The following is a 22,787-nucleotide window of genomic DNA, read 5'->3' on the forward strand; positions in this document are numbered from 1 at the left end:
GAGAGTTCTTTTTTGGCCTTATTTATTCATAAATAGGGTCATCTTTGATCAGATGTTGAAGTTTCCAGAGCTGAGGCTTTTTCCTGCCCTGCCTTTGATTCCGGTTCCAGATGACTCATGGACCAAATTATACAACAGAAGAGGCAAATCTCACCCTGGGTTATTCCAAAATGGGTGATACCCAGCAACAAAGAGGGGAGCTGCTTTTCTGAGCTTTTAACCCCACTGGGTGAGTTCTCCTCATATTTCCTCTCCTTTCCTCTCTCCTGGTCCCCTTTTCTTTCCTCACTGCAAAACTACTTACCCTTCTGAGGTGAATGAGGCAAAGTGGCAGCTGCTGCTATAAGGTCCCTGTCCTGCCAAGGGTGAAATCTGGGGTGGAACACATGCCAAAAGATTAAAATGTAGGCTACAAAAAGAAACAATAATAGCAGAAAAAAAATCAGGCAGCAAAATCAAGCCAGTGAGATTTTTTTTTCCTGTATTGCAAAGGCTTTTCTTCAGCTGCAGGTTCACAGATTTATAGATTTATCAGTTTAAATGTGAATAAAGAGGAGCCAACTGTGCAGGAGAAAAGTCATTTTGAAATAAAATAAGGAATAATTGCAGAGTCCTCCAGCTGCATAGAGCAGCCCACAATATGTCATTATCTGCTCGTCAGGTAATTAAATTTCAGGATCCCACATGGTAAATTTGATGTCATACATTGGTATTAACAGATGAGGCACAAGGAACATTTCTGGAAAACCAGAGAGTTCAGTGAGATGTATTGTAAGCATAAGGCAAAATGAGTTGGGCAACTTGTTTAATGTATTACTTTATGGTATTATTAAGAAATATTGAGCCCATGAGGATAAACTCTCCTTTTTCATGTTTTTTCTCTTCCCAATTGCATTCAGTAAAAGATTCTGTCTTCTGCCATCTGTGCCCTAAAACAAGGGCTTTTCCACCCCCAAAAGAAATGCTCTTCTCCTGCACTCCAGCAGGAAAGCAGCTTTTAACTTCCCTTGGAAGAGGAGCAGAGCAGAGTCTGGGACAGGATCAGGGAGCATCTCCTCTCAGCATCAGCACATGTGGGTACCACTACCCCAGGCCAAAGGGCACAAAGTAAACCCAGGCTTTGTATCTGCTGTAATTAAAGAGGGGGAAAATAAAGTCACTTGGAGTGATGAGATTGTTCCTCGCTGTCAGAAGCCAGTGAAATCAAAACAGACCCTGAAAAGTTTCATTAGTTCAGGTTTTATTCAAATTAAATGATGGGGAACTACAGTGTGATTTTCTTTCATAATATAAATATGAATGTTTCTTGAGTCATTTGTCACACTGGACAAGACAGCTGTCAAGAGAATTACTTTGCAAAGTCCTTGGTCCTCCACACTCATGCAAAAAAAATCTTTAATTTAAAAAACAAGCTAAAACAGTCTACCGAGTCAGTATACTGCCAGCTACTGAACCAACAAAGTCTGTTTTACAAAACCAAAAAAATTCACACCCAGGTAAATTATTTCACAATCATTCGTTACTCTTAAGGGTCTTCTTATACATAAAATACACAAATTAAAATTCTCAATATTTGTTTATTGTCACTGTAGAGGAAAATAATTTATAAACCCATAAACAAGAGAAGAGTAGATGAAAAAAAAGTGAATTAGCCCATATTTAGACTGTAATACCTAGCACACTCCCAACACTGCAGCTTTGAGCAACGAGTTATGCTCATGTGAATGTGATTTGTGGGCATGATGTTAAACCAAGGGGGCAACTGCTTTGATAATATATTAGTAACAATCCCAAAGGTTAATCTAGCTGTTGAACCATCATGTTAGCTTGGTGAACAGGCATTGCACCTCGCTGGGTATTAAGGATTTTGGTCTCCAAACACTGCAAACCAGAGAACAGTGCTGAGCTTTCCTGGTGGTGTCACGCAAACGCTGCCAAGCGTATTTATGGTAATTACATGCTGCACACATCTGTACAAAGAAAGTGTTTGGATAAACTGAATGAACTGAAAATTGGTTTTAATCACCCCCAATTTATCTATTAGGCACAAATGGAAAAGATGGACTTGATTCAAACTTTTTCAAACAACAGCTTGCTTGAGGCAAATCTATCCTGCTTTGCAAGCCCAGCAGCGTGTGCATCTACATGAGATGCTGTGGGGGTTTGGGGGGCAGATCCCCAGGGTGCATCCTCTGCAACAGCAAAGCCACCTTTGGGAAAACCCAAGGCCAGAAAATCCCACAGGGGTCAAGCACAGGGTGATCCCAAAAAGAGGTGACAACAGGAGCTGAGGAAAGCCTTCGTATTCACAAAGGACCGACGTGAGGAAGCAGCCCGAGTTTGGTGTGTAAAGCTTTTACTAAGCCTCCTGCAATAATTTGGCTGGTTTTGGCAGCCTGGGGGGTTGTGCCCACACTGTTTTGGGCAGAGCATCTCCATCTTCAAGCAACTCACACAGGAGCCAAGAAAGAGGATGGTTGAGTGACAGCTTGTCCCCTAAACTGACCAGGAACCAAACACATGGCACAAGTAAATTAAATCAGAGTATTGAAATCGTTGTAAATTAATAATCTAAGAGCGTCCTGGTGACTGAGGTAATGGACTTGAATTTATCTCATAATGTGGAGCCCAGTGCTGTCCTTCTCATAGGTTAGAATCAACACAAGAGCCATCCCAGATCTCAGTTACAACACGGCATTTCTTGTGCAGAGAACGTGCAGAGTCACACCCACACCACAGCCAGCAAAAACTGCACTGGAGTGCATGAATTAGACCCAGAATTTAACAGAAGTGTCACTGACGACCATAAAAAGCGATCCAAAAAAATTATTTAAAATCTGTCTTATAAAAATATTTACAGTAAAATTTGTTAGCACTAATGCTACGTTTTCAGTCCTAGAAAAAGGCAATCTGTAAAGGATCTGGCTCAGGTGCTCAGGATGAACAATACAAACACGAAACCACAGGCCAAAGACAAATTCCAAAAGCATTTCTGGGGTGGGGTGGGGGAGGTTTACAGCTGGTTCATCACGTGTTAGGGTTGTTGGTATTGCATAGCTGGAAAACGAGGTCACTTGACTTGCATAACACTGCAACTGTTTGAGGAGGAGAGAAAGAAACGTGTCATCTGCCATCGAGGAGAACTGGCTGCAGCTGGGAACAGCATCACTCGTCCCTGGCAAGGGCTGGGAGTCCTGGCCCTGTCCAGCAAGCCACAGGTCTGGGCCAGCAGCGGGCAGAAATGCCATTTTACAATAGCAGAAAAACACCAAAACCTGTTTTCCTCCTAAGGAAAATATCTTATGAATAGATGGATAGCAGGGGATAAAATTATCCCAGCTTCAGGCATATCCACTTTCCACATCTGACAACCACAGCAGATTTCAACCTTGCTCCTCTCCAGCAGTACCTACTAGCTTTTATCTCCAGCCCACAGAAATTCAGAGTCCCTGAACAGTATTTGCCTTTGCTCCAGTGAAGCCACAGGTATGAGAAGGTTGGCTGGGGACTGTTCCCAACTGCTGAGCTGTAGTGGGGCTCTGCAAGCAGCTCATACAGTAGTTTATTTAGCTTTATGTCTGTACAGATCTAATAAGGGCCATCTGTGTCCAAATGCTTGTCCACCCTTGTCCAGTCACTCAGCCTAACAAGAGATGCTCCCTCTGACCAAAACCTGTCCCATTTTATCCTTTATTCCCACGGGCTGCATCAAAGGGAACCACTTTTCAGACCAGTGAATTTGAGTCTGTCCAAACTGGGGCCTCATCACCTTCCTTATGTCATCATAAAGATGCATCTCAGGACTCTGATCCTAAGGCAGTTGCAGTCAGGGATACATTCCTGCCAGGATACATTCCTGCCAGCCTCAATGGCTTTTACAGTAAGCAAAACCTCAGAGAAGAGCAGCATGTCATACTATTATTTTGGCACGTTTCACTGCGGATTGTAAAACTCAAAATGTTTAAAGGGTATTATAGAAACGACTCATTTATTTTTTTTAATTATTATTTTCAAGACTTCTGAGCTGACATACAGTGGAAGGGTAGACATCAAGAATAATACTGCCTTTTCTTTGGACAGTTTGGCTTTGTTTGTGAAAACAAGAATATCCAAAGAGGAGTGGGAGCTACCTAACATTCCCCATGAAGGCCAGTCCCTCTGTGGGGGGGTGACACAGCAAAGGTAGGTGCTGTTTCCCCCACAGTGAACCCATCTCACCAGGACTGTGTCAACTCAAAGACCAAAGATCTACATATTTACAGAAGTAACCCACTCCTCTGCAAAAGCTGCACAAGATGATGTAGCGTGGATCCCTCTGAAATGAACTTTGAAGTATTTAAGTATTTTTCTTTTCTACTGTCGAAGGTCACAGGGAGTCTTTTTGATAACAGACCTATGGAGACAGAAACCAGCAGAAAAACACTGGCCAGCTGCCCACAACAAAAAGCCTCAGTTGATCTACAGGAGAGAAACAAACAACAAAAAAAACCCCAAACAACAAATAACAAGAAAAAGCCTAGAGAAAATATTTTTCTTCACCAGTTCCCTTCAGCTGGGAAGCTTCTGGGAGCCCACCCCTGTATGCAGAAGCATGCCAGAGCTCACAAGGAGACACAACAAAGTGTTTTAAAGTCAAACATCTTCTCAAACAGAAAACTTTTAAGAATTTAGTATGTAAGCAAGACAGCTCTCCTGCAGCTGGAGCTACATTTGTCTGTTTTGAATAATTTTATGAGTTCTTCATACTAATAGAGGAATGCCTTCAGTAAGGGCAAGACTAAAATAGCAATTACAGTGACAGTGATTAGTTAATCTCCATGCTCTGAAAGCATTAAAACACTGCAGGTATTTTACTTGGCTCATTAATCCCTGCTTGGGTGACAGAGGGTTCTCTCTGTATGGAATGTCTCTACATTAATGGCACCATAAGGTAGTTTTTAACATCTAAATGCTCTATTATGAAATGGCATTGAGATGCTGGACAGAGCCAGAACTGGGGATTTCAGCACAGCTGAAATGTGTGGGTTGGGAATACTTTCTATTCAAGCAACATTTGTTTCACAGGAGCAACAAACCCCGTGGGAGCAGCATGTGTTTTGTGGGGCTGGGAAGTTTTGTGTGGCTCAGGTGCTGAGACTTCAGCCCCAGGGAAGGCACTGCCCAGCAGGTCCCGTCAGGTACAGCACACAGCATCCATGGCAAGTAGAAAAATCACATGGTATTTATTTCCACCGCAGGACAAGCATTTCAGGGGTACATACAGCAGTCCAGTGGCATGTACAGACGTATGACTGAGACAGCGTCACACTCGAGCCAGAGCACCCTGTTCCAGTCCATTTCTGCTGACTGTTTTTCTCAGTTGGAACTCAGAGATTTCCACTGCCAGTAGTGAAGTCCACCCTCCAGGCACAGTGAGTAAGTAGTTCAACCAACAATGTGCACGGAGCATCAGTAGTGAAGAAATCCAGGAATGCTCATTTTTACTCACATGCCCAAACGTAGCAGTTTTGTTTCACACAGGTAATTCCGTGCCTGCAGTCCAAGCACAGCGTTTATCTCAGGACACGCCATTGAGAAGAACAGTTGATTGCACCACAGAAAACAAGCAACACCTCGTGTCTAGCATGGAACATGTCCCCAGAGGGCTTTTCACTTGGCTATGCAATCCACCACAGAGTGGATGATGCTTGGAACGTATCACTTGTCATGCTAAGACATTAACAGCAATGAGATGGGTCAAGTCAGAGGTCAGTCATCTTCCCAACACCACCTAGCTGGATCCACTTCACTTCTGCTCCTCACATTGGCTTCACTGTGTGTCACAAGGGCTTGTGAATCACAGCCACACCTGTTGTAAGGACAGACAGACAGACACAGTTACTGCAGGAGCAGCTCCTAGGCTGCCGGGTGGTTCAGATCACCCTGCAAAGCCAAAGCCCAGCAACGGGCCAGCAGAGAGGCATCTACTATTTCTACTGAAACCAACATAAAACACACAAAAAGGTAGGATTAAAGCTTCAGGAGACACAGCCCTCAGGTTTATGCACGAGCCCAGCTGTTGCCAGCTCTCCCACTGGCTGCTTACCTGCGTAACTCCTCCCTGTGCTCATGCTGGTTGGCAGCAACGTCCACTTGTCCGTGCTGGGGTTGTAATATTCCACCGAGGCCAAATTGCAGGAACCGTCGTCGCCTCCCACCACGTAGAGGAGACCATTCACCGCACACACACCTCAAAGCAGAGCACAGACGGTCAGACGTGGGCTAACTCACCCCCCACAACACATCTCCTGCCACATTCCTGATCCATTCCCAAGCAGATGCTTCATCTTCTGCTTTTGTCACTCCCAACACCAGCCACTCACACCACCAGCACATTAACTGCATTAAAAACCTCACAGACGACTGAACCAAACGCCACAGAAGGGCATGTCGTGGTTACCTGCATTTCTTCTGCACATGTTCATGTCTGCTACTTGCTTCCAGGTGTTTGTCCCTGGGTCATAGACTTCCACACTCTTCCTGACCAGGGGGCCGTCGTGGCCGCCGGTGGCATAGAGGAGCCCGCTGAGAACACCCACACCTGCCAAGAGAGCCCAGAGTCAGCCAAACCTGCAGGGGAGAGGGTTGCACACCCCCTGCTTCTCCTCCTGGGGGCTTGTCTTGGCCTCTCCAAAGCACTTCCAAAACACTGGCCACATGTGCCTCAAGATCACCACAGACAACTCCCCACCCACCCACCCACCGGCGCCACGGCAGCCTGGGCAGTAATGCCTGGCAGATGAACCCTCTTGCAGGGCTGTGCCCCTTCTCAGGAAGCTGTTAGGCTATCCAAGATCCACAGTCTAGTCCCACAACATTCCTCTGCCCTCATTCCATCTCTTTGGACTGACTTGTTCTCTGCCTCCCATCCCACCTTGTTTCCATCTGCCTGATCTTTTCTGCCATGGGGCCCCCTTTGGGTTTAGCCAGATTCCCAATGCCAGGAGCTTTATTTTTATTTTTCTTGATGCTTTTGTGCCATGTGACTTCATCCTTCAGATGCTTTCCGTCTTTTCAACAACTTAGAGACTCCAGTTCTTGAGGCTACCAATGGGTTCCTCTCCTCCCACTCCCACCCCCAAACCTGGCAGCACTTGACACAGAGAAGGTGCCTCCAATGCCACCTTCCCAGCCACTTTTGCAGGCTTCTGGCTGAATCTCTGGGAATGACAGGGATCTGAAGGGTACTTCTGCCTAATATTAAGTAAATTAATTAATTAAAATGTTCACCAATCCATGAGAGCTAAAACTTCCAGCAACATATCTTCATTAATAGGTTCAAGGGCCTCTATTAAAATTAACAAGGTGTGATATTAGTAAAGCAGAAACAGATCTGAATCCCATCATTCCAACCAAGGGCATTAACCAGCAGGATGGGCCCTGGGCCCTGACAGTGGAGGGAAAGGCACAGAACCGGTGTTCAGGGAGGAGAGGGGCCCTGCCAGCCTAACGCTGACAGGTTTTTAACTTGGTCCCTGTGCAAGGATCTTTTCTGTCCTGTGCAGCACAGGGAAAGGAGAGGACCAGAGCACCACTCAGGCTCAGCAGCTCCTGTGCCACCAGAACATCTCCTGGTGGTGTATCCCGTGCCAAAAACACAATGTGACACACTGCTCTGAGGCTCACCATGGTCAGCAGGAGTACAAACCACAGCAGCTGCCATGCTCCAGCTGCAGGATGGCAACACAAGGTGGGGAAGGAAACTATCGGAGCATTACTGCTCCTCCCTCACCCCAAAACAGGCCAGAACATAACTGAGACTGACTGATGAATTACAGCTCCACCAGCCACACCACCCTTTGGGGACAGGCACGCTGTCACAGGTCTGTCACCATCATCTCTCCCTTCTCCAGACTCTCCTAACTTGCTGCTGCTGGGTTTGGTTTTGACCAGACATCTCACTCTGCATCAAGAGGTGCTGAAATCCCAGCATGGGACTGGGATTTATGGTTCACCTTTGGCAAACACATAATTCATCTCTAACTGCCATAAATATCCACCTTACTGGGCCAAATCCTTGGTCTGGTTGAGATACTCCAACATGCATCACTTGGGAAGGGGAGACCAAGTCCCAACATACATCCTGGCTCCTGAGCTGTACAAGGTGTCTCCCAGTTCACTGGAAAATGGTAAGTCACTTAAATGGGGAGTAAAGCTTACTGCATCTGCTTACAGCAGCACCTTGGCATTTGACTATATTCAGCTGTTTTATTTTATACTTTTAAGAAATAATTTAATTAGTAAACTAATTTAAGTAAGTAAAGAGAGTAAAAGAGTCAGAAACGCTCTAAAGGCTTTTCCACCTAAAACTGCCTCCCTATGCAGTGAGACAGGCAGGGCACATGCAGACAGGATGTTCCTGCCAGGAGGGGGAAGAGAACCCCAAGCTGGTCCAGCAAACCCTGAAAGTGTTCAAAAAATGAGCAGTTGTGGCACTTGGGGACGTGGTTCAGCAGTGAACACGGCAGTGCCGGGTTAATGGTCAGACTTGATGATCTTAAAGGTCTTTTCCAATCTAAATGATTCCGTGATTCTATTAAACCCAGACAGTGCCTGCACACCCCCACAGCCCCACTGCCTGGATTGGGGCCACCCCAGGGAGTTGGGGACAACTGTCCTCGTCCCCACTAGATGTCAGCACGGGGACGGCAGTGCAGTGTCAGTGATGGAGCTGTGCAGCAGATCGTGCTGCAGCACCGCTGGGGACCAGGGGCACCGGGCAGTGCCCTCCCAGTGCCTGCTGGAGGGACACCTCGGTGACGCCCAGAGCTCGAGGAGCTCAGCTTTCAGGTGGGGAACAGAAAACCGCGGAGCAATTTGGCAGGGAAGTACGAGCGCTCCTAACAATGGAGTTGCCAATAGGGATATACTGGCAAAGCAGCTCTCAGAGCAGTGCTTCAAACAGAGAAAATTCACTAAAATCCATCTCACTAAGGCACAAACTGTTTTGCTGTCTCAACGTGCTGTAAACAATATGAGATGCTCATTCTGTTCTCCTGTAAGGCTGTGCTGGGCTAGGTTTAAGCATCAAGCAGATGCTACAAAATTCTTCCAACTGAACCAACAGTGTGTGCCCAAATCTGCCTCACTCAGAGTCACAAAAAAGGTATTGGGGTGAGGAAAGGAAGACAAGGTGTAGAGAGCAGCCTCTCAAACTGCTCAGCTCAAAAGGGAACCTCTCACCCCAGCTTAACCTGCGGGGTCATTTCAGCCCCAAAGGGCAGCTTCCAGGCCTGGCTGCCTCTGGGTAACTGCACAGTTTAACAACAGGGAGGACCCACAGCACACACTGAGCAATAGGACCAACAGTGACAAATTCCCTTTCACCTGAGGTTGATTTTAAATGCAATGGATAAGAGCTCTCACCCCTTTCAGAGAGGAAGTCACAAAGAAAAGTCCCTACCTAGCCTAACACAATGTAGTAAGTTAGAAACCATCAAGACTAGAATGTAATCCTTTTATAACATGTCCTTTCCTCTAATCCTCCAGATCAACTCTCGCCAACAAAAAATACACTAAAAATTAGCTTAGCAGGGGCAATCTGAGATGAATTTTGGTCTGCACATCACCCAGTGATGCAAAGGTCTGCAAAGCACCCACTGGATGCTTGCAGGAAGACCCAAAATGGAAATCCATCCGACAAACCCCAGTGATAGGAGGTGTAGCTTGGCTTTCTCATGCTCAGCTGACCCTGCAGCTGGTGATCTGGGGAGAGAGCTCTTTGCTTACAAGTGAGACACATCTGTCAGCAGGGCTACTTAGAGACACTGAACATCATTTCATTCATCCAGAAACTAATCACAATTTGGCAGATTTTGTCAAAATCAGGAGAGCTGCTGAGGGCTTCCAAGCAATTATGGTTTCACCCCTCATGGGAAGGGGGGCAAATAACAGGTTGTACTTGCCAGCGCAGCCACATTTTTTCCTTCCCTTCCACGAGCAGAGGAGAACTGAGTGCTCATCTGCTCCTTAGGACACTTCTGGGAGCCAGTACCTGCCCCGCTGCGCCGAGTGCTCATGTCAGCAACGTAGGTCCATTCGTTGGTGGCGGGGTTGTACTGCTCCACAGTACTAAGGCACTGACGGGACGCTCCATCGTAGCCCCCCACGGCGTAGAGCTTCCCTGGAACACACACACAGGGCCATTGGCATCGTGGCTACCACTGACTTATGTTACCATCACACCTGACAGCCCCGGGTGAGGATCCTGCCTGAGGGGAGACGTGCCTAAACCTGCTGGGGTGTCTGGGGAGAACCCAGAGTAGACTCACAGACTGGCACGTCTGTTTGTAAAGCTGTTAAAGCTGTCAGCTAAGACAATGGTACAACACAGCAGCTTAACTAGAAGCCAGCAGCCCAGAGGGTTTTCCAAATTACTTGTTGGCCCAGGAGAAGAGGTGACACCAAAGTGTGTTCTGCTGATGGAGCGTTTCCTCCCGTTCAGGTGCCACAAGGCAAGGTGTGCTGTCAGCACTGCACATTAATTACAGTATCACACGAGCAATAAATATGCAATAGCCTCTTATATAATACCTGCAAGGAAACCTAGACCTGATTTTGGAGAACTTAGGCCAAATCAAAACCCAGCAATGCTGCCAGCACAGCTGAGACCAGCCTGGTCACTCATACCAAGTGATGAGAACACAGGAGATACCTCAGGACACCCTCACAGCACAGTGTGATACCCCAGGACACCCTCACAGCACAGTGTGTCCAACCCTCCCTACCTCAGCTTAGGGAAAGCTGAATAACAAAGACTTTCTGAGACCAGAGGAGCACAATCAGATATCCTGGGACTGTATCACACATGAAACAAGGCTGATGCTCCACCATGTCCTTTGTTCCAGGGCCTGACTGGTACTCTCTCCTTGTCTCCCTGTATCATCTATCAGCCTGTTTTGCATTTAGGCAGTAAACTCTGGACAGAGAGGGATTCTCCTTACTGAAGCAGCTAGCACAAAGGCATTCTGCTTCAAGTTCAGGTCTCTTAGATGCTACAACAAACAACCATTAATAAAGCTCAACAGATATCTAGAAAAATTCTAACCTAAATTTTTGAACAAAACTCAGAAATAAGACCAATTTTCAATCCATAACAGCAGAGCCTGGCCACAAATGAGCTGTGCAACTCTTTGCATGCACAAGACTCCCTCCAACAGTTATCTTCAGTTTTGCATTCTCCTGTTTCTGGATGTTTGCAAGGCTCCAAGAACAGGCTGGCTCTTTTTTTGCTCCCTCAGGTTCACTCATGGCCTCCTTCTCAATCTTCCTGTCTCTGTAAACATATTTGTGCTGTTGGTCTGACCCACCTGGTGTTAGTCAATGAATCAGGCAAGAGTATCAGACCAAGCAAGGCAAGATAAAGTTCCCTGGCTGGCATCAATTCTTAGGTATTTTCAGTATCCACAGAAATCAGGTCAATTTTTGTCACATTCAGGCAAACCCTGTGGATTAACTGAAGGCTGCAGCTTGTTCCCTACACCAGTATGATCAGCTCTTGTCTCAATCACATGCCCTCTTTTTTTTTTAATTACAGACTCCAACACATGCAACACTTATTTGCACTTTCAAACAAAGCAAAGGAAAAGGATTTCCTAACTCTCCTGTAGAAAATCTTCTCGTAGAAATGGATCTCTCATATCCATACTTAATATTTGTTCTGCATTCAAACCCTTTTAGCAAATCCCAGCAGCCCAGTGCTTCCCAAACATGGGCCAATTTTGAAGGAGATGGTTCTTAAATATGCAGATTTAAGTTAATCACCACTATTTATTCTGACTTTTATCTTCTTCTCTCTTCTCACTTAAACACACTTCATGTTCATAAAAACATTCCATGTATTTCCCATGTTCATAAACACATTCCCATGTATTATATGACACACACAGGTCAATCCAAACCACTGCAAAGCATTGGTTTGTAACAGTGCTTGTGCCAGTGGCTGCTCTGCTCTGCACTAACTGGAAACTGCCAAAACCTGCTAAAGATAACGTCAAATAAAACCTTATACTTGCTTCAGAACAGATTTTGTAAAGGAAGAAATGGTTCCTACTTAAACTGCTCGTTCTCCTGGATCCAAACCAAGCTGCTCAGCTCCAGCTCCCTCGAGTGTGGTGCTGACACAGAGGTGCCAGCAGCTGCCACCCTCCTCCCCAGCACCCTCCGCTCCCACCTCGCTCCGAGCTGCCGCCGCACCAGCCTGTGCTGCTGCCAGCCCCTGCTCATGTAAGAACCAGAGCACAGCGTGCCCTGCCTGATGTCAACAAACACAGGCTTTAGCATTCCTGCCAACCCACCAGCTTGGGGCTGTGGGACAAAATGTGTTCCTGTTTCTGAGCAGATTTTCCGTGATGGGAATTCCATCCACGGGAGCAACGGCATCCACTGCACAGCAGCACCGGCTCTCACCAGCCAGAGGCAGCCCAGGAAGAATAAGGTTCCAAGAAACCTACACAAACCTAATGGCATTCACAGGAGGCATGGGCTGGTCTGAGGCTCTTGGAAGGCTACACATGATTTTTCACTAAGATAAAGAGGAGAATGGAAAAAGCTGCAGCAACTACATCATATAAAAATTAATCTTTCCCAACTAGTCGATGGAAAAGCTCTTGCAGTTGCCTCCTACTGCACTTAACCATTCAGGCTTCTATTTGACACAGGAACATTTGCTTGATGGAAATGGCTGCTGATTTTCTTACCCTCCACAACTCCAACTCCAACACTGCTTCTTCTTGTGTTCATGGGAGCCACAAAAAACCACTCATTGGTTTTATAGCTATAGGCCTCAACTGATGCCAGACCTAGTTAAAAAGGGGATACACAGGTTTTCTAATTAAAAAAAAAGAGAAGAAAAAAAGATTGGTGTTGCACTTTCATCTGCCTTCCACCTCCTCCCAAGCCCGTAATTCCCGCCACGCTCCTGCAATCCCATTTTCTAATCCCTTGCCTTTCAGGCTGGGACCAGCATCTCAATGCCACTTCTTCAGCAGCTGGAAAAATGCTACCCCATCACCCCTGCCCTGGGACTGCTGCCTCTCCAGTGTGCTGGGGACACTGAGGCGGAGCAGAGTCCAGATTCCAAGCCCCAAAGCCCCACATCCTTTCAAGTATTACAAAATGTCCATGTAAAGGTTTAAAAGTTCCCCCAGACCCTGCTGCACTGTACTCATCACCAGCTGAAATACTTCAGGGCTTAACCAAGTGGCAAAGCTTTACAGCAGAGGCAGAGGTGTGAATCTAAACATGCAGTTATGCCAAGACAAATCCCAGGCACGCACACCCTGTAACTTGCCTTGCTGGTATTTTATTCATGTCGCTATGAAAAATTTCACTGAAACAAGGAAAAATCCCTTTTCAGTCCAGAAAAAACATATTCATACAGAGAACGAGACTGAAAGAACTGTATCACTGAAGAAAACAACTAGGGTGAGATGCTTTGCAATTCCTGACGGCTCAGAACATACATGTAGTTGGTTACAACACGCAGCAAACCCCATTTCTGGCTCTTCCTCTACAGGAACCTCACTAAAGCCCTGCAATCTTTGCAGGGCCTCTGCAAACGTTTTGTTTTTTTTTTCAGGTCAGGCACTGCCTGGTTTTTGCTCAGCCACCTACCAGTGCTGCCATCAAAGCCTCCCACTGCGTACAGGAGGTCATTGAGCACGGCTGCCCCCAGAGTGCTCCGTCTCTCCTGCATGCTGGCTATGGATGTCCACTGGTCCTTCACGCCGTCGTACACGTCCACCGTCCGCACCCGCAGCGACCCGTTAAAGCCCCCGACGGCATAAACGTTGCCAGCCATGAACACCACCCCTGACAAGAGAGGAGAGAGGTGTCACAGCAGTTTTACAAACAGTTTTGGGAGCAGGTGCCCTGCCAGGGTGTGGGACACAGCCGGGAGAATGTGGGCGCGGCTCTGGCGTTTTCCGCGGGTTAAGGGCGTTGAAGCCAAGTGTGATAAAACACATGGGAGGGGAAACGCACATCAAACCATGGCAGCATAAGGCACAGATGGATTTCACACCTGAATGAGTAATTTTGTGAGCCAGAGGGAACACCAAATGGCGATCCACACTCTGTCAGATGTTTTCAGAGGAACGCTCCCAACTCGAAGATCTGCTCTCCGTCACCCACTCCTCAGCACCAAGAGGGACTGACTCAGCTCCTTGGATTTTCACTAGGATACCAGCAAGGCAAACTGGATCCCTGTGGGCTGCCAAGCCAGTGGGATGGGAGGAGGAAAGGAAATGCTGATAAAGGAGCAGCCAGGAAAGAGAGAGAGATGATGAAGGGGAGACAGTGGCTATGGAAGGCGGGCAGGCAGGATCAACCCCTCTAGAGAGGGGTTCATCCACCTGAACAAGAAAGGGAAACACCTGTAGGGAAAGAAACGGCAAAAAGAAAGAGCTATTTGAGGCCAGAGGCACAAAGGAAGGCTGAAGGGATGGCTGAGGCCATCCATCCAGAGCTAAAGAGCTGCATGAGGAAAACAAAGAAGGTGGCAGCAAAAGGTCCCGTTACCTGCTCTGCATCTCCGTGAGGGAAGCTCAGCAACCTGATCCCAGCGCTCCTCCTCAAAATCATAGCACTCCACACTGCGAATGGCTTTGGGGGCCTGCCCACCCACCACGATCATCACCTGGGGAGGGAAGACAACAGATAGAAAACCTCAGACATAACCCTGAGCAGCTGCTCCCTGCAGAGAAACCATCACCACAACCTGCTCAAGAGCAGCTGCCCAAAAACATGGGGCAGGCCAACTAGAAGCCTCTGCAGCAACACTTATTTCAGTCAATACTATTTCAAGGGGGAAAACTTTGTCTCCAATTTAATGCAGGCTAAATACAGCTGCCCCATTTACCCTTCCTCACCATGTCCAAGGTGGACAACCAGCCCAATTTCCCCTTGAAATACAAAACCTTTCAGCCCCACAGCGCATGAAAGACTCACTGTAAAAGCATTTTTGAGTGAAGAAGATTCCAGCATAATTTCCACTGCCAGCCCACTGTTCAGTCATTATTTCCCTGGTGGTGCTAAAAATAATCAATGCCACTGAGCAAATAAAACCTGACAGCTGTGTTGCCACCTGTGGGGAAGATGACACTCGGGAAATCACCAGCACTGTGACCACCTGGGGTGCTCAGCTGCTGAAGGAAGGGATTTGTCAGCTCCATTAAGGCTTTTGTCTGCCACAGGTATTGATGCAAATTCAGGAATTAAACCCTAAATTCCTTACAGATAGGGAAGAGCTGTGTGAAGGGGATCAAGGGCAATCTCAGGAGTTCAAGAACTGCTCTGCTGAGTCAGGCTAAGGGTTCATCCAGCCCCGGGCTCCACCCCCAGCAATAGCAAGTGGTGGACGCTGGTGAAAAAGTGAGAAGGCCAGAAGACCTGGAGAGCAAGCAGTGTGTTTCTTCCCAAATCTGCCATGTCTGCTGCCAGAAGACAAACCTCCCATGGGTTCAGGAGCCTGTAGCTCATCCCTCCAGTGTGCATTGCTGCTGGGCACTGCAAACCAGCATCTGCACAGGCAGCCCCCAAAACACCTGCACACATTTCCTTCAACCCTCCACGGCTATCGAGGGAGGATTTGCTCCCTTATCACAGCAAATCAGCAGGAGCAAACACTACCCAAGACAATCTGATTTTTACAAGGCCAAGGAGCTAGAAACAAGATAACGGGGCTTCAAATATAGACAAAGAGTAGATTGGAAACTGGTTTTAGCCTCTGCAAGGCAGCTGGGAGTAGCTGAGGGGATAAGATCGTCACTTCAGGTCACTGGGGTAACGAGCTCAACTCCCAAGCACGGTTCCTTTAAAAGCAGGACAGCGATTTAAAGAATTTGGAGAGTATGAAAATAGTAACCTGTTTGATCTACAAAGATGAGAACGTGACATTAGAAAGCAAATTGAGTCTAAATTAACAGCCTGACTACCAGTTGTGTAACAGTCTCCCATGGAAAGCTGCAGAGCTTCACACGATTACAGAATTAAGAGATTTCGTGGCAGACGATAATCCCTCATCAGCAGGACCAACAGGCCAGATGAAAGTTTCTCAGTAAAAGGATTGCTGAAAGATCATCACCTTCTTCCCTTTCTCCACAGTTCAAAAGAAGGGAGGAGAGACCTGCAGAGGATTTGGGTTTGTGCTCACGGGTCATACTATAGAGGCTGTTGAGAACCTCTGAACTCGCTGGTTTGCTGTTCCTTTTATCCCTCACTGCTTTAATCCCTGAACAAGGGACATGTCAGCCCTTCATGACACCCCCAAAGCTATGTTCTACCAACTTCATCTCAGCGATAGCAGAAAGGACACAACACGCTGACACATACAGCAGAACCACAATTTCTCAATGGACAGTCCAATACCTAAACATCACAAACAGCACAGATCTCATACACCATCCCACAAACCAGCCCCCGCACCATTTGTGCTTAGAAAAATTACACACTGTGGTTCTGCTGCCTTAGAATCTCCAAAATGCTTATGAACAACTCCAGTGACAGCCTGTTGAGAGACATTGTGCCAAACTGTGTCTATCTCTGGGGCACAGGGAAAATAGTTTCTGTGGTTGTTTTTTTACTTCACTAATAAAGTGGTGACCAGAGCATCACACGCCTGCAGGATAAACAGGGGAGCAACAAGGATTATTTATTCAGTTGCTGCTTTGAGTCGACTGAAATTCGCTTCAGACTTCCTGCCCACGGGGCTGGGTGCTGTTCTTTCCCGATTTCCTGGCTTCTAACTATGGATACAGGAAACAAAAAGACAACTACTGTGACCCTCCTCAGCAGGGCTCCTCGACACCTCAGCCAGCCCTCCCAGCGCTGCAGCCTCTCCAGAGTCACAAAACCACTTGTGGCCGACAAAATGCTTCAGCAGCAGAGATGCTGCTTCCCCTAACGATTCAACTACGTTTAGCCAACTTAATTTCGTGTCCTTGCTGGGCACAGGCAATGCCAGAAGAGGGAGTAAAACACTTCAAAGCATGATCATGGAGTTAGGAAGAAGTAGCACAGCAAGCTCTCGAGCTCCTGTCAAAGACAGAAAATGCCACCTGTAAAGCTGAGTGAGGTGACACGAAGTGACGAGCTCTGCTTACCTTTGGCAAGCTAACAGGAGTCCTGGGCTTTGTTCTGGGGTTCTTTATCAGTTGCCTTTGATCCAGAGGAAGCAAATGATATTTCATGGCCTCGATAAGGAAGTCTTTACAAGTGTTGTTATTCTTGATTAAAGCTTCTTCTTCGACTGTCTGAGAACACACACAAAAGATCATTTAAACTCCAGTACTTGGTGGCACAGGTCACAAGGAGCTTTGTGGAAAGGGCATGAAACCTGGAACTTCCCTTCCAGAGTATCAACATTTTAAAAAAAATGCAGAAGACAAATACAGACTGACAGCTCTTCCCAAAGAAAAACATCCAAGTTTCTCCCTGTTTTCCAAGACCACTCACAAAGAGTGAGCTTTTTATCACCCTCTGCCAGACACTTAACTCAGCAGAGGAGAATTCACCAGGAGTCTGAGCACAAAATAAGTAATTTCTTTTATCTGAGTCAGACTTTTTAAGGAGATGGAGCATTTTTTATTCCATCAGAAGATACAGCTGAGAGGAAAAAAAAAAAAATATGATGGGTTCATCTTGTGAATGCCAATTTTATGCCAATTGTATTGATTTTTTTAGACACATGATAAAAGCATAGTAGTCAAAGAGCCCACATGCCAACCCCTTCTTTGAGGATTCTCAGCTCATTATCAAGGCCCAGATCCCAGGAATTAACTTAGGAAGAACGATCTCCAAGTCAGACTAAGTCAGAGAGCACCTCACCTGCCAGTCACACAGACCCATATCTTTGTGCAGAACACATCTTTAGCCAAAATTATCACACGTAAAGCTAAATTTACCTGTGCAGGAGGGGAAAAAAAAAAAACCTACACAAGCCTGTAATACCACCACCTGGGTATTTTTGGGGTGAAAAATCACAAGGCAGTAACTGCTCAATGCTTCCCCCAGAAGCATTTACAAGAAAGTTTCTGACTGAGAGCATTGATTTCAGAGTCCACTCAGTTTTTGCTTTTATTCCTCTGTTTACAGACTTAGCAACACACCAAATTACCCATCTCAGACACAAACAGACAAGCCATTGATTAAGGAGCTACCAGCAGCTTAAGTGCAATTACTGAGGACTTATTTGCAGACTAACCTGTACCAGGTAATCTCTGGGCAAAAGGGGCAGGCGAACATGCTCCATCAGTTTAGCCATGTGCTCCAAGCGAGATTCCTTCTCATAGTTTATCCAAGAGATAACTGCTTCAAACACCTACACAGATAAATTACAATTAAATGGGGGAGAGAGAAGTGGCTTGCACAGTCACCTACCCAAAATCAGAAGCACTGTGATTTTACAGCATGGAACAGGACGGAGGTGCAAGATCTCTATCAAAAACAGATGAAAGAGTCGTGACTATACACAGAGCACAAGCACCACTGTACCAAAGAGCTGAGCTGACCATGCATATTAACAAGCAACTTCCCATCTAGATGTGCTGTATCACTCCCAAAGCTAAGTGCATGTCCAGGACAATCATATACCCCTTGGACATTAGGATTGGAAGGCAGCCAGGAAACTTAATGAGCCTGCTGACATTTGCACTGGACATTATTCATGAAATCAGCCACAACAATTACTCCTGATAACAGAGATCTCCCTCCCCAAGGAGCCTGGCCACGCAGTAAGTCACTACACTCGTATTTAATCACTGCACCAGTTCCACCCCAGAAACCAAGAAGTCTTGAGGACAAGTTCCCCACACACCCAGGACAAGCCCTGCCTGCAGCCACGGAAGCTCTGCACCGCGTGCACTTCGCTGCTAAAAATACTCGGATACTCCAGCTGGAAAACAAGAGCACACTGGGCTTCTGGTCTGAACCAAATTCTAGTTGTACTTCCAGATCCAGCTGGTTCAGATAAGCATCCAGACCTGTGCTCCGTGACCAAGTGCTCACAAACAGCCCATGGGCAGGCGCCAGCAGAGCCCTGCGACGCACAGGCAGAAGCGTCCTATGTGGGCTCCGGTATGAATATGCATGTGCTTATATAACTGTGAGCCTCACTCGCAGAAGAAAGGCCTAAAAATGTCATCGGGAGTGGGGAAGGCTCTCTAAACAACCCAGCAAGGCAGGGAGAGGGGCTGGTGCAGGCTCAGATGCCGCACAGCAGGATCTGGATCACTGTAGTGGAGTTTCCCCACTGAGGCAGAATTAAATTCTGATCCGTAACTCAGATCTACAGACGACATTCCCCAAGTGCTCTCACTGCCCAGGGGGCTGAGCAGAGCTCCTTCCCACAGACCCTATCTTTTTTCCCCAAAAAAAGCATCACTGGCCCTTCGTCCCAGCACACTGGGCAAGTGCCCTTGGTTTCAGCTTCCCTCTGGGGTCACCAACTGGTCAGGCCAATTTGCACAGATAATTTTTTTCTTTCTTTCCATCCCTCCCACCACTTCCCAAGAAACCATTTTGTTTGGTCCAAGGTCACTAATTTGACTAAATCAACCAGAACTGAGGGCACCATCTCTCAGCCCCCTATTGTTGCTGGCAAACAGGAGGTCCTGGCAGACACATCCTCCCCACGAAGAAGAGGCAGAGCAGAAAGGGGTTTCTTCCTCTTGGGCTAAACTATATACTTTTAAAGAGCAGTAAAGCACCGGCCTCATTTCCTGTGCCAACAAAGCTCCTGCTGAACTGTTTGGAATTCAGGACACTTAGATGAGGATTTAAGCAACACAACAGGGAGCCGTGTAATCAAACCCCAGCAAATGCTGAGGAGAATAACTACTGCAGAGCCTTTAAGCATTTTAAAATTAAAATAAATAAGCAAACAAACAATTTAACTTCTATGAGGCCTTTAAAGTAGAAACTGGGTTGTTGTGAGATCTTTTTAATTGCAAATGACTGTGGAGGGAGGATAAAGCACATGTTTAGCCGACAAACAGGCTTTTCATTAACCTCTTCTGCACTAAGGCTGAGCTACAGAACAGGTCACAGGGCTGGGACAGCCCACCTGGACAAGATGACACTGAACAAGTCTAAAGGAAGGTGAGGCAAATGTCACCAGGAATAAACTGGAGACCATTCCTGAGTTAGGCAAACACCGATGCTTCCCTGCTGTGCCTACTCTAAAAATAACAGCATTTAAAAAAAAAAAATCAGATTCTGGTACCTTCCGTTGGCTCTGACTCCTAATTTTATGAGAAAGGGGGAAAAAAACTTAATCCAAGACAGCAATATCTCTATTTAAAGGCCGCATCTGTTTCCACCACTGCTGTGCCCTCCCTGCACGTGCCGTGCCCGCTGCAGACCCCGAGCAGCTACTGCTGCTCCCCCAGGAGCCAGGATCCTGCTGCCAGGTGGGATGGACCAAAGCAGTTTTACCCACACAGCTGGATTTGCAGCTGAGGTAGCAGCTGGCACCTGCCTGGCTGTAGGAGCCGTACCAAACCCGGGAGAAGTAAAATTCCAACTCTATGGAGCAGAAGGGCAAAAGCCTGGAATATCCCCTCTCCTCACACCACCTACGGAAAGAGCCAGCCCAGATGTTTTCCCAGTCTCTTCAGCCAAAAATCCAGTTATTAGGGACTCCCAGAAGTCAGACCATGCATCAGCTTCTGCTGCATGTCAGCGACGTGGGACAAAGAGTCAGTTACTGCACTCTGTGTAGAATCCACAATCCAAAAATCCCAACCCTTTAAAAAATTTCTTTAGCCAGTGCTGTGAGCTGGCAGGAGCCCATTCTCAAGGCCTGAAAGCCCCTCCATTTCACACATCTTTAGTAAATGCAAATAAACATGATTTTTATAGGGATTTTTTGGCTTGCAAACAGTGTCATAATTAAAGAGCCAATTAGAAAACATTAATAAAACTGTCTTCCAAGTACTCAGCTATATCAAAAAGAGCAGGCAGGGACCAAAACAAACCTTTGCCCTGTGCTGAAAAGGCCTGTACAAGCACAGAGGCTGGTACAACAAGGGGGAGAGGAAAGGAAGGAGGAGAATCTTTGAATGGTGGGGAAATTCTGTCATCATTTTGCAATTAAAATAGATTTCTGTGCTAGCAGACAATTTTTGTAGTCCTGATGGCCTAAGGGTACAAGTAAGCCAAATTTGTGGAGACAAAAATATATTTTATTGGGCCAGTTGGTATTAGCTGGGGGGTGGCAGAGGAAGGGGAGAGCACACAAGGTCCTGGGCACAGCACACATGCCCTGGGGCATTCCAAGGGCAACACTCCCTCCCTGGTCCTGGCAGGACTCGGCTCTAACACTTCCCAGTGACCCAGGGATGGCAACACTGGATGCCAGGTTGCAGTCCATGTAAGAGTCACAGTGAGAACAGGAACAGGAAAACCTCTTGTGAAATCTGGCTGTGACAATTCAGCTCTCAGATGTTTGAACTATTTGTCTACTTAAAAAACACCTTGTTGCTTCCAAGTAGTTCTCTCTCCATCACCTGTGCACATAGATACATATGTGTATGTACAGACTGGCATACACACACACTTGCATATACTTTTATGTATTTTTTTAATAATATATATCTCAAGCATTAGCAAATAGGAAGAATATAGGTGAGGAAAATGGCTTGTCTGTCATAAAGTTAACAAGGAACAGCAGCCTACGAGCCTGTCCTCAATTTCCAGCACTTCTTTGGACCCCAGAACATTTCATGTTTATGTTCCATTCCCATTTTCTGCCTCTCTCCTGTTATTCAGATCTGTTGTTTTGAACATACAGCTCATGCTTACATTTCCTCCCACTGCCCTGCATCCTCAACTTTTACAATCAGCCAAAGAAATACTGGGTTTGATTGTACAAAGCTCAGATGAGGGAGGGAGCACTTTGATTCCTCTGGGCACAAGGCCAATAAAAGCTTTTTAACAATGCTGCACAGGACTGGAAAAAATTGGTTACTAAACTTGCACTTCCCTTTGCAGGCTGCTGGGCTCATGCAGAGCCTTTCTGCTGTGAGTTGGTGCCGCTGGTTTTCGCCCTCTCTGGCCCTGCTCGTGTGTCACCTCTGAGCACCCCACGGAGCCTCTGAGTTTGCAGGCTCAGCATCTGAACCGAGCATCCCTGTGCCCCCACCTCACATGGTGCAGGTTTTCTGGGAAGTTTTACCACCCCTGTGTGCCCCAGCACCCGTGTGTTTGCAGCCCAGAGGGGCTCAGCAGGAGGAGAGCACATGCCTGGATGTGCAGCCTGAGCAGCAGCACCAACACACTCAGGTCCAGCCTCGTCCCACCCAAACAAGGGTCCTGAAGTTACAAACCACATCATCCTCAAGCTCTCCTGTGGTCTCCCACAAGTGACCATTTACATTTAAGGACATGGTTTAGTGGTGGACCTGGCAGTGCTGGGTTAGTGGTTGGACTCAACAGTCTTAAAGGCCTTTTCCAACCTTAATGACTCTGTGGTTCTACAACCTCCCCACAGTGACAATTCTGGGGTGAGCTGAAGGACTCAAGGCACGTACCTGTCCCCAGAAACCTGCAGCAGGTCATACAAGAAGCTCACACCAGAGAATGGAGCTCACCAAGCACTAAAAGCTTTAGTCACTCTCCTCCCCAGGACTCCAGATTATACAAGATGTGCTGAACATTTCAACCACAAAACAGTATCAACCAGTGCCTTTTTCTCCCCTCTTCCATTCAAAACATTGATGATGTTAGAAAAACGTTTCCTTCCTTCCTTC

The 22,787-nt window shown here is 46.8% G+C and overlaps 1 protein-coding gene across 2 annotated transcripts in view; it reads right to left on the bottom strand.

Moving 5' to 3' along the window:
* Positions 1 to 1,223: 1,223 nt before the first annotated feature.
* Positions 1,224 to 22,787, bottom strand: part of KLHL3 (kelch like family member 3) — a 50,221-nt gene continuing 28,657 nt past the window's right edge. For both annotated transcript variants that reach the window (XM_027736106.2, XM_027736116.2), the window contains exons 7-15: positions 18,242 to 18,358; positions 17,142 to 17,291; positions 14,560 to 14,677; positions 13,654 to 13,851; positions 12,738 to 12,839; positions 10,034 to 10,162; positions 6,440 to 6,580; positions 6,086 to 6,229; positions 1,224 to 5,848 (exon numbers count right to left, since the gene is read on the bottom strand). In XM_027736106.2, the coding sequence (XP_027591907.1) occupies positions 5,820 to 5,848; positions 6,086 to 6,229; positions 6,440 to 6,580; positions 10,034 to 10,162; positions 12,738 to 12,839; positions 13,654 to 13,851; positions 14,560 to 14,677; positions 17,142 to 17,291; positions 18,242 to 18,358 (1,128 nt within the window). In that variant the 3' untranslated portion in view covers positions 1,224 to 5,819. The remainder of the gene's footprint in view (positions 5,849 to 6,085; positions 6,230 to 6,439; positions 6,581 to 10,033; positions 10,163 to 12,737; positions 12,840 to 13,653; positions 13,852 to 14,559; positions 14,678 to 17,141; positions 17,292 to 18,241; positions 18,359 to 22,787) is intronic.

Source organism: Pipra filicauda, unplaced genomic scaffold (genome assembly GCF_003945595.2).
Source record: "Pipra filicauda isolate LSUMZ 115617 unplaced genomic scaffold, ASM394559v2 scaffold267_size1258537_pilon, whole genome shotgun sequence".
NCBI lineage: Eukaryota > Metazoa > Chordata > Aves > Passeriformes > Pipridae > Pipra > Pipra filicauda.